We start from the raw sequence: 27,544 nt of genomic DNA on the forward strand, positions 1-27,544 counted from the left end.
CAGCTTCTGCTTAAATCTCCCTTAAATCTGCCAGAGTAACAATGGCAGCCTGACTGGTATCAGGCACTGCACAGTTTCCAAACTGCAGAGGTTTTAACAAAGAATACATTCTCAGCATGCAGTATAACTGTAAGAATGTGGGAAAGGTCGGATGTTCATTTTGACCTCCCCCCTGTCTGATTCCGGAAAAGCATTTAAGGGGTCCTGGTTCATTTCGGCCGACAACATGTACTTGAAACTGCAGTCTTTTAGGAGCTAGGTGAAAAGTTTTTGGACAGATGTCACCGTAACGCGTAAACCTTCGGCAGTCGACTGGGTCAAAAAGAGTTCTTTGGAGTGTCACCGTTTACAGCCTGTTGTTACCATGTGTTGAGCCATTCAGATGCAGTTTGGAGAGTAGTGAAATCTCTGCTGCCTAGTTGAATGCCCTCTGCAGGGTACTGGTGGTTTAGAGTGTCGAACAGGTCGTTAAAAAAAAAAGTGTAAATTTAGCTGTCGGTTACGCATCAGCCAACCTTGGCGCACCTCTGCGTGCATAAAGCATGATTCCTTTGGCAACAGAGTTGCTGGAAAGTTGTGTGGCCAGCTTTACCCTCGTCTTCAGCATGTGCGATGGGTTTACATGATTGTAAGTAAGCTTGGGGAAGACTCGAAGCGCACCAATGTTCTTGCTGTCGGCAACAAACACTGCGTCGTAGCACAACCATCTAATAAAGTGGCCACCTTTTTTGAGAACTTTCTTGTTGTGCATACGGTTCCTAATGCACTTGGAAGAGATGGGGTGCGTCGGAAAAAACGTATACCTTTCTTGATGTGTCCGTTGGGTGCTCAAAGGAGTTAACCACTTGTCCCTGTATGCCACTGATGCCGAGCTTTTTCCACATCGCACGGTTCGTGGAAGCGCTGTTGCACACAACTCCGTCGACAGACAAGCCAGCTTTCTTTAAATGTACAATACACTGAATCAAGAGCTGAGCAAGGAGCGTTTCCTTTGTTCACCCTTTCGATGCAAACACAGCCACCGGCTGTAAATAATTTTTTCTGAAAGGTGAAAAAGCAAAAACAAGACCGTGGTCCACCGGCTCACTGCTTTGATTTTCTCTCTCTCCCCATAATCGACGAGACCAGCGTAGGTCATCGTTTTTGAGTTTACAGCCATTTCTTTCCTCACTTGAATTTCATCCATTATCAGCGTTCCTTGACGATGCAAAGGAGTTTTCTTGGAGCCTAATCAAAACTCATCGAAATGGCAAAGGCAAAATGTCATTGCTTTGCAAAAAAAGAGTACGTAGCAGGGCTGTGTATGTGTAGAAGGAGACACAAGAGAATTCAGTCGTCTGTGTATCGCTGGTTTCTTTTCGTTGTGCTCTTGGCAGCTGAAATGCATTCCTCTAACAAAAGCAGCTGCGCTGGTGGCATATCCAGTGCCTGGAGTCTTCCTCCTGCAATTTTGTTAGCTCTGTCCTGGTGTCCTGTATCTGCTTGATCAACAGTTTGTTGCGCTTAGTAAGTCGCGCTCGTGACTGCTGGAGCAGTGACTTTCCCCGGCGCAAAGCTTTGAGCTTTTCCTGCTGGGAAGGCTGCACGGAAAGCTTGATGTGTTTCCATGGTTGCTCCTCTTACACTCTCGCAGCTTGCCGGTCGGTGTGCTACCTCAGGGTGTCAGCGAGACCGCTGCAGTGATGACATATGGCTCCTCCAGGCAGTAGTAGGCACTTGTGTCTCCAGCTCTACTGGTAGTCTACCGAAGCACACTCTGGATGCACACTCGGGAAGCCCTTCAAACTCGGCCCTCCCCGGCACATGTTAAGGCTATCAATAGTTTTCAGCATGACTTCGATATCAGATGGCGACGTGGCAAACGAACTTACACCAACAGCAGCACAATCAATTGGCCTGCCAAAGACATGCACCTCAACTGTGTGGTCACTCTTCACATGCAAAGTGTTTCTGTTGAAAATTGCTGAAGAACCATCCCTTTGCCTGTGTGTTACCTGTGCGTCAATAAACAATGTCTCTCACCCCTTTGACGTCGGGAGAATAAACAATTAAGTGTTGGTCATTCACGAGCTTTCTTGTGGCTGTCAAAGCGGGTAACAGCAGCATCTAATTGGCCATCCATGAGAACAGGCTAGCACTGAAGGTAAATTCGAAGGCGCGTTTATTCACAGGTTACAAATACAGATGTTCAGCGGACAAGTATTATAAGCATACTAGTTGTAATGATGACTTTGGTAATTTCAAATGTTTCCATGTTCGAGCTAGGTAAAACGAGGTGTGAGGTATACTTCAAGGGATGGTGGCTTGAGGCCAAAGTACTGTGCCACCTGTGCATTGTATAAGCAGGTGTGGCAACTGGTGAGAAGAGCGCTGGCTTTGAAGATTCTTGGCACATTTTGGCGGTAGATCTTCTGATTCTTTTTATAGTCGACAAATGCAAATAAGCCTACTATTTTCCCAAATCCCCACTCAACTGCCTGTCTCACAGAGCTCATGGCTTTGTTAAAAGCGCGTTGCTGTGGGGTTATGTGGGCACCCCCATAAGGCTTTAAGAGAAGAGGCCGCAGTGGGTATGCAGGGTCCCCATATATGCAATAGCTTCGGCCTTGGACCAGTGTTTTCAGCTTTGTATACACGTTGCTGTTCCCAGAGTTACCTGGAACGGGACATGAAGACCACAGTACAAGATTAGCACAAACCACATGTCTCCAAGTCGCAGGCGCAGAAGGAGCAGCTTTTCACACATGCAACACTTGTTGGGGCTTACCCCGCTGTTTTCGCACTCACTGGCATCATGTTTGCTGCCTAGATATGAGCCGTCTAACTGGTAGATGATGCCATTCGGTCACATAATGGCCTGATATTTGAGGGCATGGACTCTCTTGTGTCCACTAAAATAAACTTTCTGATTTCTCGACGGCCGGCAAATTGCCCGCGCTGTACCATAGATAAAGCCCCAACAATTTTTTAGCGGTGCTTCTTTGGCATGAATGGCCTGAAAGGTAAAGGGTCATTTTGTAAACAATATTCATTACCAGTCTTTCCGTCACCAATGACTGCCATTCCGAGAAGAGATTTTCCGCCCGCTTTGAGAGATTGGCCCAAACCCGCAGACTGCTCTCGGTCACGTCGGTCGTATTTGCCATACCAAAACGCAGCTGTAATGACAGATAAAAAGAACAACAGTAGTTACAATCTAACGCAGGTTCGATCCTGGCTGCGGGGCTGAATTTCGATGAAGGCGAAATTCTGCCGCAAAAGCGCCCTTGCAAATTTTCTCGGTCCACCAATACACATATTTAGCTGTTGGAGCACACTTTCTTCTACAAGGACGCCGCCACCTATGTCGACCTGCACACACAATGTGATATTGTTTCAGCCTGAAAACAGAAGCACCTTTAACTAATGAAGTTTAATGAGCTGAATCAGTTTTGTGAGGACCAAAGAAACTATCTCACATATTCCCTGGGAGCAATCTCTCAGCAATCTGCACCAGCTGCAGTTATCCTGTTTCTTAATATTACTCTGGCAATCTGCGCTCTTCGAAGAGAGACCACTCCAGCCGGGTGAGCAGAGGCATTGATCTACAGAGGAGGTTGAAAAGAGGTCGGGGACTGAGCGCGTAGTTGACAACATACAGCTCAGTAAGGCGTTCGCAGACAGAGAGCGATACTACATATAGTACTTTCTTTCCATACTTTGCTTTGCTCTTCAAGCCTCATCATTAACCTCTAGATTTCCTGATTTGCCAAATTCGAGCTGGCCAGTATCCAGCCAGGCAGCACCAACTTGTAATGGTCAAATCCTCTTGTGTATCCCTGAGCATGCTTTGTTTGTTTGGAGCTTTCTTTGTGCAACAGCCAGTGAAAGCAACCTTGATGTGCTACCGCTAAGAGTGTGCTGCTGGGCACTGAGTTTTGGGGTGCTTTTGTTTTTATTTGACAGGCTACGCCTGTTTGCCAGATGTGATTGTTCGGCTGCTCTTGCAACTAGTTAAATTCTTCATGGCAGAGACAGTTCAGGCCCTCAGAGGTGGCCAAGACATGTTTTGAACATTTGCAAGCAGTGGCTGCTATTGAACACGCCATAAAAGAGCACAATAAACAAACTAAAGACACAGCATAAAGACTGTATAAAAGCACGATTATCAAGCACTCTCCAAGTCCACATCTGCCAAGTATGGGTACTTTACAAGTGCCACAAGAACTGGCATTTGGCAGAGGTCTTGCTCTCTTCTTCCTTTGTGTGTAATTCTGAGTCGGCAGCACAGCTGCTCACTCTCTGGATTTGGTCTTCTCCGCTCCTGGCACAGTCAAGCCTCATGTTGGGTGAGGCTGCAGGCATTTTTGCCAGAAGGCGTCAAGCTCTATTGTGCCTATACATAAACATAAGCACCTGTAACTAATAAAGTTTAATGAGCTCAATCAGTTTTGTGAGAACCAAAGAAACTATCTCACACATACCCTGGGAGCAATCTATCAGTTCTGCATGGTTTGATATTTCCCTTCAGTGCCTCTTTTAACTTTCAGTGTAGTGCTTCTGGCCTACCACCCCGGAGTTCGCCACTGCATGCGTGTAGCCTCTTGCAACCAGGGCTGGCCAAGCAAGTGGGCTGGGCTGCGATTGGCAACCTCTCAACCTCTGCCAATCGCACAAGCCGGAACATCACCTGCCGGGGCAGAGGCACATCGTTGCGCCTACCCCGCAATATATTGCCACCAGGTGGCATCAGAAGACAAAGACGTGAGAGTTGGCTCACTCGCCCTGAGAGCTGGTTCTGTTAACGCTGCTGGCGAACGGTGGCTCCTTCCTTGGTTCCGTGAAAATATGAATCTTTCTGAGTGCAGGGGGCATGGAGTTGGGTGGGTGGGAGGTGAAGTGAGAACAATAGCTTCACAGTGCGAGCATATCTAATACGTAATTGGCTTAGCCCTGCTAAATCGGCTATACAGCCACGTGCTTGCGGCTTTGAGCGTGAACAAACAATGCTAGTGCACAATATTCCGTGCTTAGCCGAGCTAAACCGACCATCATTTTTTTTTTTCTGCATCTGCCATGGCACATGTTGAGCTGCATCAACTCATATCCTCCACGACGACCCCGTTGCCTATTTCAGCCTTCACACGCAAATTGATTGTTTCCGCCTGAAAGCAGAATCACTGTTAACAAATACAAGTTTAAAAAGCTGGATCAGTTTTGTGAGAACTGAAGGAACTATGTCACATGTTTCCTGGGAGTAATCTATTTGTCTTGCCTAGTTTGATATTTCCCTTTAGTGCGCTTTAATGCGCGCTGTGGAAGGTATACCTTCCACAGCGCGTCTTTCATTGGGACCTGCATATATGTGTGGGGTGTTGTCCAGGTAAGCCCTCCTTTCGACGGTGGCTTCTGCGATGAAAACGACCGTCTCGAAGTGGGTGCGCCCAAATACAAAGTCGTCCCCCTGTGGGTCGGAGAGGGTGTGCAGGCTTTGTGTACAATGAAGAGCCTTACATTTTCCGAGGGTGCAGTGCGCTGTAGGCCGGTTACTTTGCAGACATGCACAAGTACGACCCCTAGACGTCGTGCTGGACCGTAGTAAGGCCACTTGGTGTTGGAATGTGAGACTCGAATCTTGCGACGGTGAATATTGAAGAGACGTTGAAGACACAGGAACACATTCATTAACAAACAAGCAAGGAAACCTGTACTAACTTTACAGTACAAATACACAAAGAGTGGTCGGATGGAACACGACACAGACATCTCTTTTTTGCCATCGAAGAGGCCACTGTCTTGCCGAGAGGGGCCCGGCCGTTTTTCCTTGACCAGGCCGTTTCGTGCCCAAACTCGCCTCACAGGCACTGCTGACAAAACCCGATCCCGGGCCAGTCACCAGTGCTGAAAATAAGGACTGTCCACGCACTGTTCCGGCCTCTACGGCCCCCATGGCGCACACATACATAGGAAACACACATACAAACATAAAGGAGGGCACACAGGCAACGAAAAACACAGGCTCGAGTAAACAATGGCGTTCGTGGGAGATGCACTCTCCCTTCCTTAATAAAAAAAAAGGGAATACACAGCACGTGGCTCAGGCCCATCGGCGAGGAGCTTCCGCAGCTGCTCTACTCCTGGTGAAAGAGTGTTATTGGTGGCTTTGGTCCGGTACTTAACCAGGAGGATAGACAGACCGGGCGGCTGACGAATCTTCATGTATTGCACTTTGCCCCGACACTGCAGAGCTTGTGCATACTTGCAGTCATCGATGCACGGCTCGATGTTAGCGACTTTCCAAGAATCAGAACTTGAAGGTGTTGCATCTGAAGCCAAAGAAGTGCTTTTGACAAAGCCATTGTGGTGGTGTAAAAAATGTTCAATTGGTTTTTGAGGAAATGACGCAGTACTTTCCCTTTCCCAGTTTCTTGATGTGAAGAAACTCGCATCAAAGCAAACTTTCTCTAATGGCCATTCTTATGTTAACCTGCTGTGACTGGATGATCTTTTTGTTTCTTCCAACTTTTAGAAGCTCTCGGTGCTTTTCTTGCGATTTTACACTCTGGTAGAAATTCTGCGATGGTGGACTTAGGTGGCTGTATCAGTAACAAAAAAATGCCTGCCACCTTACAAACAACACATCACTGAGTGGAGCCAAGGTTGTCTTAATCTTAGGCTCACTTAAATGTGCCGCTTGTGCTCAGATTGAATTAGAGAATGTTTACCATTCAGTTACTCATCTCCGCACTTGGGCCAGCCATTGTCAGTGCATTGAGGCACGCACTTTGTATCTTAAAAAAACAAGGTCATTTTCATTGTGCAGGTTCGGCCACAGCTAAGAGTAGCTGCAGCTCGTCTTCGCAGCAAACGTCGCTCAAAGGCAAAAAGAGGTTCCTGTGCTCCGAGTGCAGCTATGCTAGCTAGGTTGAGAACGCATGGTATATCCAGTTGAGCAGTTCTTTAATACAAGAGCAATGCTGCTGCACACATATCACTGAAGGTTTTGAGCTTCATTGAGTCCAACGGAGGTTTTGGATCAGCTTTCGTCCTGTTAGAGGCAGTGCCGGTGACACTTTGGCCCACGACTCCTGCCGACGAAAAAATTGCAACTGTGAAGTGTTGCAGATTTAAAAATGAAAACAAAAGCACACATTACAGAACCGTTTAAGTGGAAAATGCGGCAACCTACTTTCATTTCACAGGCAAGAACATAATCGGACATCCTCCACATCTTACTCCCAAGTCGGCTTGCAGCAACATCCTGCTTACTGGATTGTAAAAATGGGTGAATATGAAGAATGTTTCTCACAGAACCACATGGAGTGAATTTTGATATGTGTACAGAAACGTAAAACACTTTCCAAGCTTGCACCCCAAAAGCATGCTTGAAGATGCTACTCTGCTTACGCTTTATACCAAGTTCCTCAGCCACTGTGCAGAAATGGATGTAGTGCTGAGTTTAGAAAACAGCTATAAAAAGTGTCACTGAGACAAGGCATCTGTAGAACTCACAAAAATTTATTAACACCAAACAACTGAGTTGGCTGACCCTCTTATATGATGCCAAAGAAGCTAGAACTTGGTTTCTGTTTCTTGCAATAAGCTTCTTGGAAGTCAGCATTTACCACTGAACGCTTTGATACAATTTTGTTTAAACTTCTTGACAACTGTTTGGAGTGTTGTCAAGTGCATCTTTAGGTACAGGTGCTCCAGGACAACTACGTGTTAAATGCGTCACTTGAATAACACAAGTTGAAAAGCCAGTACGCTCAAAGCAAAACAATTAGTCCCCCTTCTGCATTGCACGTGGAAAACGGGCCCTTGCGTTCCACGACGAGGTAAAAGTAGTCTGCGTCTTCAATGGACTCGCCACAGTAGAGTACACAAGGTGTGATTGGCATTAGACCCTACAGTGAAAAAGAAGTTTACAATTTAGGTGGGTAATTGCAGCAGTTTGTACTAAGCAGCTTGTTAGTTTAAAGCTTGCATCATCCATAATGCAATATTTTTTTGATAAAATGTGGTGCCCGTTTAGCTTGCCAGTGCGCCAGGCTTGCTGGCAGCCATTTAAGCACTACGGAAAACTGTGGATGTATGGGATCACCACTAGTTTGTTGGTGCCCTGTTCACATTCTCTTCGTTTTCTATAGCTTTTGCTTCATTTCTGCTGGCTGCAGCAAAAAACACACAAAGCTAAAAGCTAAGTGCAGAATGGGTGTGGTTCGCAAGGTACTCCCTTTTATTTGAGGAAATTTAGGATATTTACTTGTGTAAATTTCGCCCTTTTTTCCCTTGAATTAAGGCTTCAAGAAAGGGGCGTGCAGATTACACGTAGATTTTCCGAACTTGTCCAAAGAAACTCTACTAAGTTCTTAACCCACATTGTATACGATATGTCAACCTTGCAAATCGTGTGCCTCATTAGCCAATAGAAAGTGGACTCCAAATATATATCAACAAATACCTCCCTCCCACTTTCTCTCCGGTGCCCGCCTCAAACGCATGTTGTGTCTAGCTTCCCACGAGATGGCATGACAACGCGTGCGCAGCTCAAAGAAATAAACGCGGAAGGATACGGTCACAAAGCCATCACTAAGAGGCAGACAGAGATGCAAGGTGATCAAAGAGTGCCCTCGCATGCGGCCCGAAAAAGCAGGAGCAAACAGAGCAGGTAACAGTTCGACGGTTTCGGATTCTGGCGCAGTGCACGCTCCAGAGGTTACTAAAAGTTTTCTTTTGCAGCTGCTAGTACGGGAAAGCGGCCGCATGTGCGAGCAAGCGGGTAAACGGCTACTGTTCTTACTGGAACAAATTTATAAATGAATTACTGACTCTCTTACACCACTCACTCACCTTTCAAAGCCGCGCCTGGCAACGTGGTTTTGCCACTTTTCGGAAGCCTGCCTTGCGTGCACCTCCATGCATCCTGGTGGGCTTCCAGAGCACAGAGCGCAAAATATGAGTTTTTTCTTATAAATCCGGATAATAAGGGGCGCAGAAAAGGGTTGATGCCTTAGACTGTCAGCAGCTGGTCTTTTCTTTTTATGCCAAGACTATCCCTGAGAACTAAGCTTAGCACAGTTTGAATGCTTGCCTCAATTGCCTCATGCCTCCATCTTTATTGATAAGGAAATTGAAGTTGTAGAGAAACTGGAACATTGCCGAAGCATTTCACACAGAAATCCTGTAACTACACCAAACTTTCGCGTCTTACGCACAATCCAATTTTCACAGTTTGGACAAAGTTCTAAGGCTAATCCAACTTCACTATATGCAACCATGAACAATACAAGGTATAAAAATATGTTTCCGCTACATATTTTCAAACCTTCTCACTGCACAAAAGCTACAGATTATAATCAGCCTATGTCTACTGCTGAAGAAAGTCTCTGCTGCTGACCTAGTTATCCCTTGCCCTGCGCCAGCTGCAGTTATCCTGTTTCTTAATATTACTCTGGCAATCTGCGCTCTTCGAAGAGAGACCACTCCAGCCGCGTGAGCAGAGGCATTGACCTACAGAGGAGGTTGAAAAGAGGTCGGGACTGAGCGCGCAGTTTACGACGTACAGCTCAGTAAGGCGTTTGCAGACAGAGAGCGATACTGCGTATCACATTTTCTTTCCATAGTTTGCTTTGCTGTTCAAGGCTCATCGTTAACCTCCAGATTTCCTGATTTGCCAAATTCGAGCTGGCCAGTATCCAGCCAGGGACCCACACACCCTCTCCCAGGAACATCTGAAAAAGATCACCAACCACAAAAGAAAACACCAACTTACAAAGTTGAAAGGACTTTTTCTTCTTTAAAACTTCCTTTTAAAAATCGGGCAGGCTTGGGCACACCATAATGTCCTCACATATTATAAAATATTCTGTAAACACTCTTTCTTCTGTGTGTCAGTCCCTCCAAATGTGTTACCCATTTGGAATAGCTGGGTATTTCTTTATACCAGTAACTGTGCAGCAAACAGCATGACACTAAGCGTGCAAGTTGAATTTTCGTGGTCTCTGTACCAGCAAAGTTTGAAATGTGTGAACACAAACTCTTTATCGTCAACCATGGGCATAGTGAAAATGAATAAATGGTGGACACTAATTGTCATTCAGTTACAAGGCAACACATATGACTTGAAAAAGTAGACAGCCCTCTCTACAACATCATTGAAAGAACCGTTGAAACATTACAAGAAACAACAAGAAGTTTTTGTTGTCTTGAAACACAAAAAAACATCTGCACTGGACACCCTTGCCAATCCAATCTGCGTGGCTTTTTGAGCTTGTTGGTGCATATGGGAAATATGTTAATCTGTAATTTTATGTGTAACGTCCTTTCCCATTTCGAGCGCGACTGTTCAATCCCATTGGACCTGCACTTGGCCGAAATACCTGCTGATCTTCTTCAGACACAAGCTTACGCCTTCACTTATTTCTTTTGCCTTGAATTTTTCTAAACTGATGGGGCACAAGTCCGCACTGTTCGACTTTCACGTTTTGACTTCTAGCAGAGTGCCTCTAACCATTGCAGGTGTCTGCGCTGAGGTTTCTCTCAGTACAACTTTCAGCAGAGGCTGCACATCATGTGGACCCATCCTTCTTCTGAGTGAGTGCACTCATGTGTAAACAGAATATGCAGTTGATGCTGTGACCATTCCTTTTCTGTATATCATCCAGTTTGAGGAATTTGCTTGAATGTGTTAAAATATTTATGTCAATGTGCTGTACTTATCTGGATGCACGAAATGAATTTTTTATGCTCAGGCAAGACATAGTTGGCCTGGTGTTGGCAGTGCATAGTTAGCTTAAGTCCAGACAAGATTACATAACGTGTGGTAGTCATGGTCCTGGAACTAGCGAGTGTGGTGTTATGATAGATAGCATTGATTCAAACAGCAACAGCATTCATTACTTCATGATTCTAACACAGATTGGAAGCCACAACAGAGATTCTATAAATGCATCTACAGGCTTGTGTTACGCATGACCCTGTTTGACGTTGTGATTGTATGATGTTTCTACTTGTGCTTGCTGTTTTTCATAATGTAGGGAATGCTCAAAGGAAAAAGTCACAAGCACTTTTTGTTATATTACGCAACAATGATTATTCACTATTGTACTTAGAACCATGATAAACACAACTTCTTGCTTTTGAAATGGTGATGCCAGATTACAACGTCATTTATTTTGATGATAATTTTATGACGCTTAGCTGGTCTCATCAAAGTTCTACTTTTCCCAGCCAGGAAGTATGCCCTCTAAGGTGTAAATCTACTCAGAAAGGTAACATGCTTGACATGATGTTTTGTGGAAATGATGCTGGCAGCAGACGGTTTGGCACCTGATGGAGTTTATACAGCATACACATCAATGTGCTCTGTGCCTCCCAAATGCTTATCAAGCTTGAACAACATGGATGCTCAGATATTCTTCCCAGGTGGCTAAATAACCAGGTTTCTGGGTTTTAAATCTGTTGCACAAGACGGGAGAAGGTGTGTTTATTTTAACGAGTATTGCATTGGTTTTAGATTGCTGACAGTGAAATAGTGATGTTCAGTTCCTGCTCTTCTTATGTCTGTTTTTTTTTATTTGCTGTGCTTGGGGTCTTATACTGTAGATAATAGTTGGTATCGCTGTGTCTGATCTCTCTAAAGGCCCTTGTCAATCTCTGTGTGGCTTCCACTGTTTAGTATCTTCGTGTATGCCGTGACTTTGCGTTATTTTAGGTATTCGTTTGGAAGATGAAACTCTGCCACTGAAAACTCCTGCTGTTATATATTATTGTGTATGAAACCTTATGTAACTATATTAATATAGTAATACCGTTGTTACTGATGTGGTTGGCATCTATGCATGTTTTCAATTGCTATGACCGTTAAAACTATTCCATATTTACAGTCTCAAATTTCTGCTTTGTTATAGTTCTCACTTTAATTTATGCCTCACACCTTTTTTGTTTGTTGTTTTTCACGTGCGGTGGTGACATGGCTGGAAAAGCTGCGTCACAGAGTGCATGAACGACAGCAGCAGCTGAGAGTTCAGTAGTTTTCTGCGGATTCTTGTTTGTTGTGGTGTGATTCAGGGGAAGTGCTACCCTGCAACCTTGCACTGTGAGCAGGTCAATGCCTGTGAGCTAGCAAGCGATAAACGTGTGCTTCTCTCTTTGTAACAAGTCATGACATACACAGATAAAGTCATGCAATGGGATGTAATGTTTGTAGTTTATGCTCCGCTCAGCTCAGCTACGAAAGCAACAGTGTTTTTTGAGTCATGTGCTCGTGATTAGCTGTCCTCATGATATGAAATATGGGTCTAGTCTAAAAGAGAACAGCTTATATTTTAGGCATGCATAGTCTTAAGCAAGGATTGGTTCTTCGATCATGACAAGATCTGGTCAGCTTGAGTTTGAGCAACCTCACCATTCATTAACTAACCTAGCGACATAGGCCAGCTGTTATCAATGCATTGAGGCATACCCTTTATATATAAAAACGTTCATGCATTGTTTCTTTGCTAGCTGCACCTCATCTCCACAACAAAATTCGCAAGGATGCGAAAAGTGCTTTTTGTGCCCCCAGTGTGGCTATGCTACAGTGCATAACCATCTTCTCAAGAGACACCAGAGAACCCATACTGGAGAGCGTCCTTTCCTAGGCGGCCATTGCAGCAAGGCGTTCACTACTTCAGACCACCTTGTGAGGCACATCCGTATCCACACGGGCGAGAAGCCATACCAGTGTATTCACTGTGCCAAGAGCTTCTCAGTCAAGAGCAATCTGACAGAGCATTTTCGCATCCACACAGGCGAGAAGCCGTACCACTGTGATCACTGTGGCAAATGCTTCACACAAAAGTGCCACCTGAGAAAACACCTCCGCGTCCACACAGGCGAGAAGCTGTTCGAGTGCCATCTATGTCCCGAAGTCTTTCCGTGCAAAGCGAGCCTACGTCACCATGTGCGATCTCACAAGAGGGCAAATGTGTAGTATTTTTTTTTTAGCAAGTAAGTTTTCGTTGAGGCTGTGTCTGAAGTTCTCTTGGTGCGCAGTTTATTCATCTAAAGGCATCTGCTATTGAAATATGTTACAGGGTGTTCTGCGAGCATTTATTGGAGAAGTTATTGTGAGCCATTGTGCGTTGTAAAAGTCTCCCAATTTCGTCCTGATGTTTTGATTGAAATGATCCAGAAGGATATTTTGACATTATGTTGACACTATCTGATACATGTTGTAATATTTGTAGGAAAGTATGAGCGGTTACAAAATTTTAAGGTAACTGACTCCAAAGTAATTTGCTATTCTGCACCTGAAATGAGAACAACACTATTAGGTGTGTTTACAGCGTATTAATTTTTTGTTTTGATTTGAAAATATCTCAAGCAGCATGTTTCTTGCCTCTTGTTTGCTTGTAAGGTAAAGAGTAGTTAACAAACCATTTCTGAAAAATTGGGCAGACTGTGCACAGTATATTCTTGGAATGCTTGCTTCATTCAAAATGGTTCCCTTTCTAAAATCAGATGGGAGGGAGGTTCATCTTTGTTTTTTGTAGCATACAACAATTTTTGCAGGAAATATGGCTCTGGCACATTTCTTTTGGCTGTTTGGCTGTGATCCCTGTCTTGAAATGACACATTGTATTTATTTGTAGGTATTTTGGTGGAAATTCATGATGGTCGCTGCCGTCTCATTATTAATTTGCACTGCACTCTATACATTGCATCTCATGGAACGAGGGAATGCTTCAATGTTTCCTATCATATGCTGCTTGTACTTTACTGGTGAAAATGAAGCTGCAGCACTTGCTGACAGATTTTTCTTTATGCGTCTTTGAAGAGTTTTTGCTTTGCCATTTTACATTTTATTTCTTGGTGATAATTGATGGGCAGTTTTGTGTTGTTTGCATCTGCCTTTGCTTCATGCAAAATCCTACATTTACAGCACCTGAGTGGTGTCTTCTTTTCTTTCGGGTCTGGAAGGACAGGAATCACTGGCTTTCTGTCTTCTTGTTTTCCTCCTTCTTGTTGTTTCATGTCTGAAAGGACAGGAATCACTGGCTTTATGGCTACTTCTTCTTGTCCTGCTTGTAGACGAAGCATGTGCATGGTTGTCTCTACGACGGTCAGCATCCACGACAGTATGTGGGGTTCTATTCTCTCTTCGAGAGCAAGGGCAGACTCGTCTCCACGACGCTCAGCATCCACGACAATATGTGGCTTTGTTGTCGAATAGGTTCTATTCTCTCTTCGAGAACAAGAGCAGACTCGGAAAAATAGCATGTGCATGGCTGTCTCCACGACGGTCAGCATCCACGACAGTATGTGGCTTTGTTGTCGAATAGGTTCTATTCTCTCTTCGAGAGCAAGGGCAAACTCGTAAAAACCATGTGCATGGTTGTCTCCACGACTGTTAGCATCCATGAGAGTATTTTGCTTTGTTGTCGAATAGGTTCTATTCGAGAGCAAGGGCAAACTCGTTAAAAAAGCATGTGCATAGTTGTCTCCACGACGGTCAGCATCCACGACAGTGTGTGGCTTGGTTTTCGAAGAGGTTCTATTCTCTCTTCGAGATCAAGGGCAAACTCTTAAAAAAAAGTGTGAGCATGGTTGTCTCCACGACGGTCAGCATCCTGACAGCATGTGGCTTTGTTGTCGAATAGGTTCTATTCTCTCTTCGAGAGCACGGGCAAACTCGTTAAAAAAGCATGTGCATGGTTTTCTCCACGGCAGTCAGCATCCATGAGAGTATTTTGCTTTGTTGTCGGATAGGTTCTATTCTCTCTTCGAGAGGAAGGGCAAACTCGTTAAAAAAGCATGTACATGGTTGTCTCCATGACGGTCAGCATCCACGACAGTATGTGGCTTGGTTCTCGAAGAGGTTCTATTCTCTCTTCGAGAGGAAGGGCAAACTCGTTAAAAAAGCATGTACATGGTTGTCTCCATGACGGTCAGCATCCACGACAGTATGTGGCTTGGTTCTCGAAGAGGTTCTTTCTCTCTTCGAGAGCAAGGGCAAACTCGTTAAAAAAGCATGTACATGGTTGTCTCCATGACGGTCAGCATCCACGACAGTATGTGGCTTGGTTCTCGAAGAGGTTCTTTCTCTCTTCGAGAGCAAGGGCAAACTCGTTAGAAAAGCATGTGCATGGTTGTCTCCACGACTGTTAGCATCCATGAGAATATTTTGCTTTGTTGTCGAATAGGTTCTATTCTCTCTTTGAGAGCAAGGGCAAACTCGTTAAAAAAGCATGTGCATGGTTATCTCCATGACGGTCAGCATCCACGACAGTATGTGGCTTGGTTCTCGAAGAGGTTCTATTCTCTCTTCGAGAGCAAGGGCAAACTCGTTAAAAAAGCATGTGCATGGTTGTCTCCACGGCGGTCAGCATCCACGCCAGTATGTGGCTTTGTTGTCGAATAGGTTCTTTCTCTCTTCGAGATCAAGGGCAAACTCGTAAAAAAAAGTGTGAGCATGGCTGTCTCCACGACGGTAAGCATCCACGACAGTATGTGGCTTTGTTGTCGAATAGGTTCTATTCTCTCTTCGAGAGCAAGGGCAAACTCGTTAAAAAAGCATGTGCATGATTGTCTCCACGGCGGTCAGCATCCACGCCAGTATGTGGCTTGGTTCTCGAAGAGGTTCTATTCTCTCTTCGAGAGCAAGGGCAAACTCGTTAAAAGATTATGTGCATGGTTGTCTCCACGACTGTTAGCATCCATGAGAGTATTTTGCTTTGTTGTTGAATAGGTTCTATTCTCTCTTCGAGAGCAAGGGCAAACTCGTTAAAAAAGCATGTGCATGGTTGTCTCCACGACTGTCAGCATCCACGACAGTATGTGGCTTTGTTGTCGAATAGGTTCTATTCTCTCTTCGAGATCAAGGGCAAACTCGTAAAAGAAAGCATGTGCAGGGTTGTCTCCACGACACTCATCATCCACGACAGTATGTGGCTTTGTTGTCGAATAGGTTCTATTCTCTCTTCGAGATCAAGGGCAAACTCGTAAAAAAAAGTGTGAGCATGGTTGTCTCCACGACGGTCAGCATCCACGACAGTATGTGGCTTTGTTCTCGAATAGGCTCTATTCTCTCTTCAAGAGCAAATTCAAACTCGTAAAAAAAACCGTGTGCATGGTTGTCTCCATGACGGTCAGCATCCACGACAATATGTGACTTCGTTCTCGAATAGGCTCTATTCTCTCTTCAAGAGCAAGTTCAAACTCGTAAAAAAAGCGTGTGCATGGTTGTCTCCATGACGGTCAGCATTTACGACAATATGTGGCTTTGTTCTCGAATAGGCTCTATTCTCTCTTCAAGAGCAAGTGCGAACTCGTAAAATAAAGCATGTGCATGGTTGTCTCCATGACGGTCAGCATCCACGACAGTATGTGACTTCGTTCTCGAATAGGCTCTATTCTCTTCAAGAGCAAGGGCGAACTCATAAAAAAAGCGTGTGCATGGTTGTCTCCATGACGGTCAGCATCCACGACAGTATTCTACTCTGTTCTCGTATAGGCTCTATTCTCTCTTCAAGAGCAAGGGCGAACTCGTAAAATAAAGCATGTGCATGGTTGTCTCCATGTCAGCATCCACGACAGTACTTGACTTTGTTCTTGAATAGGCTCTATTCTCTCTTCAAGAGCAAGTGCGAACTCGTAAAATAAAGCATGTGCATGGTTGTCTCCATGACGGTCAGCATCCACGACAGTATTTGACTTTGTTCTCGAATAGGCTCTATTCTCTCTTCAAGAGCAAGTGCGAACTCGTAAAATAAAGCATGTGCATGGTTGTCTTCATGACGGTCAGCATCCACGACAGTATTTGACTTTGTTCTCGAATAGGCTCTATTCTCTCTTCAAGAGCAAGTTCAAACTCGAAAAAAAAAGCGTGTGCATGGTTGTCTCCATGACGGTCAGCATTTACCACAATATGTGGCTTTGTTCTCGAATAGGCTCTATTCTCTCTTCAAGAGCAAGTGCGAACTCGTAAAATAAAGCATGTGCATGGTTGTCTCCATGACGGTCAGCATCCACGACAGTATGTGACTTTGTTCTCGAATAGGCTCTATTCTCTCTTCAAGAGCAAGGGCGAACTCATAAAAAACGTGTGTGCATGGTTGTCTCCATGACGGTCAGCATCCACGACAGTATTTTACTCTGTTCTCGCATAGGCTCTATTCTCTCTTCAAGAGCAAGTGCGAACTCGTAAAGTAAAGCATGTGCATGGTTGTCTTTGACTTTGTTCTCGAATAGGCTCTATTCTCTCTTCAAGAGCAAGTGCGAACTCGTAAAATAAAGCATGTGCATGGTTGTCTCCATGACGGTCAGCATCCACGACAGTATTTGACTTTGTTCTCGAATAGGCTCTTCTCTCTTCAAGAGCATGTGCGAACTCGTAAAATAAAGCATGTGCATGGTTGTCTCCATGACGGTCAGCATCCACGACAGTATTTTACTTTGTTGTCGAATAGGTTCTATTCTCTCTTCGAGATCAAGGGCAAACTCGTAAAAGAAAGCATGTGCAGGGTTGTCTCCACGACACTCATCCACGACAGTATGTGGCTTTGTTGTCGAATAGGTTCTATTCTCTCTTCGAGATCAAGGGCAAACTCGTAAAAAAAAGTGTGAGCATGGTTGTCTCCACGACGGTCAGCATCCTGACAGTACGAGGGGGTACCCAAAAGAAACCGGACTTATTTTTGTTTGAACTTATTTGTTCACATTTTAAGCAGAGACCTTCAATCTCCTTCAAAGTATTCCCCACTTGCAATGATACGCTTGTCGAATCTTTCATTCCATTTTTCAAAACATTGTTTAAATTCATCTTTTGTGATGCTTGAGAGTGCCTCCGTCGTTTTTTTCTTCACCTCTGCAACATCAGCGAAACGCTTTCCATTCACCTATTTTTTTCATTCTAGGAAACAAAGAAAGTAGCACGGGGCAAGGTCGGGAGAGTATGAGGGTTGAGGAATAGGGGTCATGCCATTTTTGGTCCAAAATTGTCGTAGATACAGGGCTGTGTGAGCAGGGGCATTGCCATGATGGAAAAACCAGTCACCCGACCGCCACAAATCTTCCCGCTTCCACCGCACACTGTTGCCCAATCTTTTCAAAACATCCAAGTAGAAAGCCTGGCTAACTGTCTGACCCTGCGGAACAACTTCTCAATGGACGACTCCTTTCACGTCGAAAAAACAAATCAGCATTGTTTTGTGGTCTGGTTTCGCCTGACGAGCTTTCTTGAGGCGAGGTGAATTTGAAAGTTTTCCATTGGCATGATTGTTGCTTTGATTCGTGATTCGATTCAGGAACACTTGAGTTGTCCCCATAGCATCGTCCTTGTACGTATTTCTCAATATTTCAAGAGTTTCCATTCAACTTTTTCCGAGCAAAAATCAGAATATCACCGCCGCACGCTGTTCACGAAAATCAGCCATTGCAAAAACGACATTCACACAAAACAGTCGTCACTCTAAAACTCTGCCTAAACTAGTCTGACCTCCTTCAACGACGGCACTCGGCTTACTTACTCTGGAATGTTCGTTCTATGCGTTCCTAGTGGAAAAACGCGGTACCACAGAAGGATTGCTGACCAAAAAATTTAGTCCGGTTTCTTTTGGGTACCCCCTCGTATGTGGCTCTGTTGTCGAAGAGGTTCTATTCTCTCTTCGAGAGCAAGGGCAAACTCGTTCAAAAAGCATGTGCATGGTTGTCCCCACGACGTTCAGCATCCACGACAGTATGTGGCTTGGTTCTCGAGGAGGTTCTATTCTCTCTTCGAGAGCAAGGGCAAACTCGTTAAAAAAGCATCTGCATGGTTGTCTCCACGACTGTTAGCATCCATGAGAGTATTTTGCTTTGTTGTCGAATAGGTTCTATTCTCTCTTCGAGAGCAAGGGCTAACTCGTAAAAAAAAGCGTGTGCATGGTTGTCTCCACGACGGTCAGCATCCACGACAGCATGTGGCTTGGTTCTCGAAGAGGTGCTATTCTCTCTTCGAGAGCAAGGGCAAACTCGTTAAAAAAGCATGTGCATGGTTGTCTCCACAAATGTAAAGGAGGGCACACGGGCGATGAAAAACACAGGCTCGAGTAAACAATGGCGTTTGTGGGAGATGCACTCTCCCTACCTCAAGAAAAAAAAAAGGGAATACACAACACATGGCTCAGGCTCATCGGCGAGGAGCTTCCACGGCTGCTCTACTGCTGGTGAACCAGGAGGATAGACAGACCGGGCGGCTGACGAATCTACATGTATTGCACTTTGCCCCGACACTGCAGAGCTTGTGCATACTTGCAGTCATCGATGCACGGCTCGATGTCAGCGACCTACAAAGAATCATCAGAAAGGGCGTCAACGACATCACTTCACACCCACCGTCGTCGATAGGAAGGTGTTGCATCTGAAGCCAAAGAAGTGCTTTTAAAAAGCCATTGTGGTGGTGTAAAAAAATGTTCAATTGGTTTTTGAGGAAATGATGCAGTACTTTCCCTTTCCCAGTTTCTTGATGTGAAGAAACTGGTATCAAAGCAAACTTTCTCCAATGGCCATCCTTATGGTAACCTGCTGTGACTGGATGATCTTTTTTGTTTCTTCCAACTTTTAGAAGCTCTTGGTGCTTTTCTTGCGATTTTACACTCTGGTAGAATTTCTCTGATGGTGGACTTTGGTGGCTGTATCAGTAACAAAAAAATGTATGCCACCTTATAAACAACACATCACTGAGTGGAGCCAAGTTTGTCTTAATCTTAGGCTCACTTAAATATTCCGCATGTGCTGAGATTGGATTATAGGAGGTTTACCACTCAGTTACTCATCTCAGCACTTGGGCCAGCCATTGTCAATGCATTGAGGCACACACTTTATATCTTAAAAAACAAGCTCATCTTCATTGTGCAGGTTCGGCCACAGCTAAGAGTAGCTGCAGCTCTTATTCGCAGCAAACATCGCCCAAAGGCAAAAAGAGGTTCCTGTGCTCCGAGTGCAGCTATGCTAGCTAGGTTGAGAACGCATGGTATATCCAGTTCAGCAGTTCTTGAATACAAGAGCAATGCTGCTGCACACATATCACTGAAGGTTTTGAGCTTCATTGAGTCCAACGGAGGTTTTGGATCACCTTTCGTCCTCTTAGAGGCAGTGCCAGTGACACTTCGGCCCATGAGTCCTGCCGACGAAAAAATTGCAACTGTGAAGTGTTGCAAAGTTAAAAATGAAAACAAAAGCACACATTACAGAACCGTATAGGTGGAAAGTGCGGTAACCTACTTTCATTTCATATAATCGGACATCCTCCGCATCTTACTCCCAAGTCGGCTTGCAGCAACATCCCGCTTACTGGATTGTAAAAATGGGCGAATATGAAGAATGTTTCTCACAGAACCACACGGAGTGAATTTTGATACCTGTACAGAAGCGTAAAACACTTTCCAAGCTTGCACCCCAAAAGCATGCTTGAAGATACTACTGTGCTTACGCTTTATACCAAGTTGCTCAGCCACTGTGCAGAAATGGATGTAGTGCTGGGTTTAGAAAACAGCTATAAAAAGTGTCACTGAGACAAGGCATCTGTAGAACTCACAAAAATTTATTAACACCAGATAGCCGAGTTGGCTGACCCTCTTATATGATGCCAAAGAAGCTAGAACTCTGTTTCGGTTTCTTGCAATAAACTTCTTGGAAGTCAGCATTTACCGCTGAACGCTTTGTTACAATTTTGTTTAAAAACTTCGTGACAACTGTTTGGAGTGTTGTCAAGTGCATCTTTAGGTACAGGTGCTCCAAGACAGCTAGCGTGTTAAATGCGTCACTTGAATAACACAAGTTGAAAAGCCAGTATGCTCCAAGCAAAACAATTAGTCCCCCTTCTGCATTGCACGTGGAAAACGGGCCCTTGCGTTCCACGACGAGGTAAAAGTAGTCTGCGTCTTCAATGGACTCGCCACAGTAGAGTACACAAGGTGTGATTGGCATTAGACCCTGCAGTGAAAAAGAAGTTTACAATTTAGGTGGGTAATTGCAGCAGTTTGTACTAAGCAGCTTGTTACTTTAAAGCTTGCATCATGCATAATGCAATATTTCTTGATAAAATGTGGTGCCCGTTCAGCTTTCCAGCGTGCCGGCTTGCTGGCAGCCATTTAAGCACTACGGAAAACTGTGGATGTATGGGATCGCCACTAGTTTGTTGGTGCCCTGTTCACATTCTCTTCGTTTTCTATAGCTTTTGCTTTAATTTCTGATGGCTGCAGCAAAAAACACAAAGCTAAAAGCTAAGTGCAGAATTGGTGTGGTCCACAACGTACTCCCTTTTATTTGAGGAAATTTAGGATATTTACTTGTGTAAATTTCGCCCTTTTTTCCCTTGGATTAAGGCTTCAAAAAAGGGGCGTGCAGATTACACGTAGATTTTCCGAACTTGTCCAAAGAAACTCTACTAAGTTCTTAACCCACATTGTATATACGATATAAGACAACCATGCAAATCGTGTGCCTCATTAGCCAATAGAAAGTGGACTCCAAATATATATCAACAAATACCTCCCTCCCACTTTCTCTCCGGTGCCCGCCTCAAACACACGTTATGTCTAGTTTCCCACGAGACGGCATGGCAACGCGTGCGCAGCTCAAAGCAATAAACGCGGAAGGGTACGGTCACAAAGCCATCACTAAGAGGCAGACAGAGATGCAAGGCGATAAAACAGTTCCCTCGCAAGCGGCCCGAAAAAGCAGCAGCAAACATAGCAGGTAACAGTTCGACGGTTTCGGATTCTGGCGCAGTGCATGCTCCAGAGGTTACTAAAAGTTTTCTTTTGCAGCTGCTAGTACGGGAAAGCGGCCGTATGTGCGAGCAAGCGGGTAAATGGGTACTTTTCTTACTGGAACAAATTTATAAATGAATTACTGACTCTCTTACACCACTCACTCACCTTTCAAAGCCGCTCGTGTCAACGTGGTTTTGCCACTTTTCGGAAGCCTGCCTTGCGTGCACCTCCATGCATCCTGGTGGGCTTCCAGAGCACAGAGGTCAAAATATGAGAGTTTTTTGTTTTAAATCCGGATAATAAGGGGCGCAGAAAAGGGGTGATGCCTCAGACTGTCAGCAGCATCTCTTTTCTTTTTATGCCAAGACTATCCCTGAGAACTAAGCTCAGCACAGATTGAATACCTGCCTCAGTGGCCTGGTCTCCATCTTTGTTGATAAGGAAATTGAAGTCGTCAAGAAACTGGAACACTGCCGCAGTATTTTACACAGAAATCCTGTAACTACACCAAACTTTGGCATCTTACACACAATTCAATTGTCACAGCTTGCATAAAGTTCTAAGGCTAATCCAACGACACTTTATGCAACCATAAACAATACAAAGCATAAAAATTTGTCCCCCCAACATATCTTCGAACCTTCTTGCTACACAAGAAACTACAGATTATAATCAACCTATGTCTACTGCTGAAGAAAGTCTCTGCTGCTGACCTAGTTATCCCTTGCCCTGCACCAGCTGCAGTTATCCTGTTTCTTAATATTACTCTGGCAATCTGCGCTCTTCGAAGAGAGACCACTCCAGCCGCGTGAGCAGAGGCATTGGTGTACAGAGGAGGTTGAAAAGAAGTCGGGGACTGAGCGCGCAGTTTACGACGTACAGCTCAGTAAGGCGTTTGCAGACAGAGAGCGATACTGCGTATCACATTTTCTTTCCATAGTTTGCTTTGCTGTTCAAGGCTCATCGTTAACCTCTAGATTTCCTGATTTGCCAAATTCGAGCTGGCCAGTATCCAGCCAGGGACCCACACACCCTCTCCCAGGAACATCTGAAAAAAAAACACCAACCACAACTTACAAAGTTGAAAGGACTTTTTCTTCTTTAAAACTTCCTTTAAAAAATCGGGCAGGCTTGGGCACACCGTAATGTCCTCACATATAAAATATTCTGTACACACTCTTTCTTCTGTGTGTCAGTCCCTCCAAATGTGTTACCCATTTGGAATAGCTGGGTATTTCTTTATACCAGTAACTATGCAGCAAACAGCATGACACTAAGCGTGCAAGTTGAATTTTCGTGGTCTCTGTACCAGCAAAGTTTGAAATGTGTGAACACAAACTCTCATCGTCAACCATGGGCATAGTGAAAATGAATAAATGGTGGACACTAATTGTCATTCAGTTACAAGGCAACACATATGACTTGAAAAAGTAGACAGCCCTCTCTACAACATCTTTGAAAAAACCGTTGAACATTACAAGAAACAACAAGAAGTTTTTGTTGTCTTGAAACACAAAAAAACATCTGCACTGGACATCCTTGCCAATCCAATCTGCGTGGCTTTTTGAGCTTGTGTGTGCATATGGGAGATATGTTAATCTAATTTTATGTGTACCTTCCTTTCCCATTTCGAGCGCGACTGTTCAATCCCATTGGACCTGCACTTGACCGAAATACCTGCTGATCTTCTTCAGACACAAGCTTACGCCTTCACTTATTTCTTTTGCCTTGAATTTTTCTAAACTGATGGGGCACAAGTCCGCACTGTTCGACTTTCACGTTTTGACTTCTAGCAGAGTGCCTCTAACCATTGCAGGTGTCTGCGCTGAGGTTTCTCTCAGTACAACTTTCAGCAGAGGCTGCACATCATGTGGACCCATCCTTCTTCTGAGTGAGTGCACTCATGTGTAAACAGAATATGCAGTTGATGCTGTGACCATTCCTTTTCTGTATATCATCCAGTTTGAGGAATTTGCTTGAATGTGTTAAAATATTTATGTCAATGTGCTGTACTTATCTGGATGCACGAAATGAATTTTTTATGCTCAGGCAAGACATAGTTGGCCTGGTGTTGGCAGTGCATAGTTAGCTTAAGTCCAGACAAGATTACATAACGTGTGGTAGTCATGGTCCTGGAACTAGCGTGTGTGGTGTTATAATAGATAGCATTGATTCAAACAGCAACAGCATTCATTACTTCATGATTCTAACACAGATTGGAAGCCACAACAGAGATTCTATAAATGCATCTACAGGCTTGTGTTACGCATGACCCTGTTTGACTTTGTGATTGTATGATGTTTCTACTTGTGCTTGCTGTTTTTCATAATGTAGGGAATGCTCAAAGGAAAAAGTCACAAGCACTTTTTGTTATATTACGCAACAATGATTATTCACTATTGTACTTAGAACCATGATAAACACAACTTCTTGCTTTTGAAATGGCGATGCCAGATTACAACGTCATTTATTTTGATGATAATTTTATGACGCTTAGCTGGTCTCATCAAAGTTCTACTTTTCCCAGCCAGGAAGTATGCCCTCTAAGGTGTAAATCTACTCATTTGTAAAGGTGTAAATCTACTCAGGTGTAGCTGGATGGTGTCGCTGGAAACCGCCATAGCGAGCGCCGCGATGAGGCCCAGCGCGCACAAGTGCACGTGGGGAGGGCAGAGGGCAGCAGGTAGGCCGCTCTCACATCCAAGTTTGACGCAGCAGTCTTTGGTGAGGTGGGCAGGCCGCCGCCATCGGTGTCCGATGTGGGGAGCTGCTGGCACGTGGTCGTCCGAGCTCGTATCACTAAGTTATTAGGCCGCATGAAGCGGAAGCACCATGACAGACAGCCTTTGAATCCAACATCGTTCATCTCCGTTGCAAGGGTCTTCGCTTTCAGATGGAGCTGCACTGTTGACAGCCCCCTGCCTTCGGTTCGTTGCTCGAGGACCCACGCACGTAGACGATCCTCGAGCTCCGGCCAGCGTGCCTTCTTGCCGCGGTTGGCCTTTTTAGTAGACTTCATTGTTTGGAGCACATTGGTGGCTTTACGCCAGTCCCTAATCAATTTTTCACTGACATCAAACTGCCTTCCTGCAGCCTGATTACCGCGCTCCTGAGCAAATTCAACTGCACGCAGCTTGAATTTTGCATCATAACTTCTTTGCCTTGTAGGAGGTGTCATGGCCAACGAAACGACGAATATGAAGCACGCCTCAATCAAGATCTTGTCGACCTTGCCGCAACTATTGGTGAAAAGGCAATACAGCAGCGATGGCGGACGGAAGTCTGGAAGTGACGCGCACAGAAGCGGCTTGAAAATGGTTGAAAGTTGAAACGGTTGAAACTTGTTATTGACAAGCTCCCATTTTAGAAACAGCACATTTAACTCCTTAACTAAAATCATTATAAGAATGTATAAGCCACATTTCATTTTTGCACGCCAGTCTGATGGTACTTTGAGCACTCCTTCTGAAATGTAGATGCTGGGCGTAGCAGAAGGCGTCGCGCGGTTGTGGCGCGTATTGTTCCTGGCCAGGGCGCACGCTCTGCGCCCACTGATATCTTGCAATTTAATATTTGCAAGTTGTTGGATTGAACGTCCGAAAGTGACATATAGATTATAAGGGACGGGGTAGTGGTAGGCTACGGATTAGACTGCCTAGGTGCGCTGACATCGCGCAGCACATCCTTAACAGCAAGCAAGTGGTGCGGCCGCAGTAGCCCGCATTTATTCCATATATAAGTCGCACCGGTGTATAAGACGCACCGACAAAAATTTCAGAAAAAAACCGAGTTATACACCGAAAAATATGGTATACAGCGCTTCCGTCTTGGCCGTGCACCATGGTGTGGAAAAGCTGAACCAATAACACATATCAAATGTTGGTATGCAAAGACAAAAAGTAATCATGATCTTGAAGCACAATAGGTTGACACATCATATAAGTGTGGCTTTAGAATCTCCAGGGTAAGGGCTATAGTCAGTGTGTAATCACAAACACAAGCCATGCCAGACAATAATATACAAGCTATGCCGCATACTGTGATAAACACATATTGAGCTTGTGCCTTCATCATATGAGAGCTGGTAAAGGAGATGCAGCTTTAGAATGGTGCACTCCGTGGTACATGCACATATTTTTTGCACTGGTTTTCTTCGCGAACAAAAAAAAAATTATTGTATGTCACAACAAAACTGACTGAAAACCATGCAGGTGTGGTGGCAGTTCAGAGACTGTACATGCAGCCCTTTTCCTTACCTCTTCAGCGGTGGCTTCCTGGCGACAGACGGTCTCTTCCGCCAAGCTAGCGTCATCAACAGGAAGTGTGCCTAGGAATTGGTGTAATTCCCAGTAAATTTTCCATGTTATTCCTCCTTGCCACACACACACACACGCACGTATGCTCGCGCGCACGCACACACACACACACACACACACACACACACACACACACACACGCACACACATGTTCTGTAGCATGTGGATACTGCTAACTGTGGCTAAAGGAGCATTGGAAAAGCAGCGTAGAACGTACGATGGATAGTCTAAAACACGACTTCAGAATGGCTTGCCAAGACGTCTTCGAACATATTGGAGGGAGTATTGACCAAGCTGCAACCCACCTCAAGCTCTCTATTGTCATCTACTGCCTAAATCACCCTAGCTTGTAGTCAAGTTGGCGGGTTTAACAAGCAGATAGCTAGGGATCTTTAACATAGTAGGTTTGTGTTTCTTGGGAAAATTATGCTGTTGTTCCGCTGGAATATATATCAAGAAGAGACACACATGCTATTCTAGCTGAAAAATGCTTGATACAAGCACCCACTTCGTTGTCAAGGTGTATTCTAGTAAGAAGTCAAAACAGAAAGGTCGCAGGCAGTCTGTATAAACACCTGGTCACCCTGTCTTCGTGAAGACGTTTCCGGTATAGCGAATTAGATACTTCAGCAAACCACTCGCACTTGGGACCATGTTCTGAGGGCTAACGCTGCAGCAGTTGCGACTGGCTAATGCTTAGCCTGAGGTTAAATTTGATTGCCTGAATCATTATTTTTAGGTCCAGTGCAAAAAGCAAGCTACCACAACAACTTGAATTTTCTTGAATCTTGAATTTTCGCCCAAGGTATATTAGTCTTTTGTCAGCATCCTGTCTATGAAGCATTCATTAATATACTCCTAAATTATCTCATTAACTGGCCTATTTCTTTGAGCTCCCCGTCATTCCAACAGTAGCCCCTTGGCCGGGTTGTACTGTTTGTTGGCCGTGTTGAGTTGTTCTGAAGTGGAAGACGAAATGGATTCCTGCGTGAAAGGGACGAAGGAAGAAGAAGAGGCTGAGGGTGCTGGCACCATGTTTTTTGGTTGCAGCTTAGGACAGCCGTTTCGTGTCCTTTTAGACACAAAACGGCTCCCTGTCTTCTTTTTTTCGGATCTGGAAGAACAGGAATCACTGGCTTTCTGTCTTCTTGTTTTTCTCCTTGTTGTTTCAGGTCTGAAAGGACAGGAATCACTGACTTTATGTGTACTTCTTTTTGTTGTCCTGCTTGTAGACTGTGCATGTGCATGGTTGTCTCCACGACGGTCAGCATCCACGACAGTATGTGGCTTTGTTCTCGAATAGGCTCTATTCTCTCTTCAAGAGCAAATTCAAACTCGTAAAAAAAACCGTGTGCATGGTTGTCTCCATGACGGTCAGCATCCACGACAATATGTGACTTCGTTCTCGAATAGGCTCTTTTCTCTCTTCAAGAGCAAGTTCAAACTCGTAAAAAAAAGCATGTGCATGGTTGTCTCCATGACGGTCAGCGTCCACGACAGTATGTGACT

The 27,544-nt window shown here is 44.6% G+C and overlaps 1 protein-coding gene and 1 pseudogene across 1 annotated transcript in view; one reads left to right on the forward strand and one right to left on the reverse strand.

Moving 5' to 3' along the window:
* Nucleotides 1-317: 317 nt before the first annotated feature.
* On the reverse strand, nt 318-4,344 carry LOC149336870 (uncharacterized; annotated as a pseudogene).
* Nucleotides 4,345-4,852: 508 nt separating this feature from the next.
* LOC149336871 (uncharacterized) overlaps nt 4,853-27,544 on the forward strand; it is a 47,977-nt gene continuing 25,285 nt past the window's right edge. The window contains exons 1-3 of the mRNA XM_089553627.1: nt 4,853-4,873; nt 5,363-5,413; nt 12,548-12,873. Coding sequence (XP_089409753.1) covers nt 4,853-4,873; nt 5,363-5,413; nt 12,548-12,873 — 398 coding nt within the window. The remainder of the gene's footprint in view (nt 4,874-5,362; nt 5,414-12,547; nt 12,874-27,544) is intronic.

The sequence above is a fragment of the Amblyomma mixtum genome, chromosome 7 (genome assembly GCF_055824585.1).
Source record: "Amblyomma mixtum isolate Tamu chromosome 7, ASM5582458v1, whole genome shotgun sequence".
Classification (NCBI taxonomy): domain Eukaryota; kingdom Metazoa; phylum Arthropoda; class Arachnida; order Ixodida; family Ixodidae; genus Amblyomma; species Amblyomma mixtum.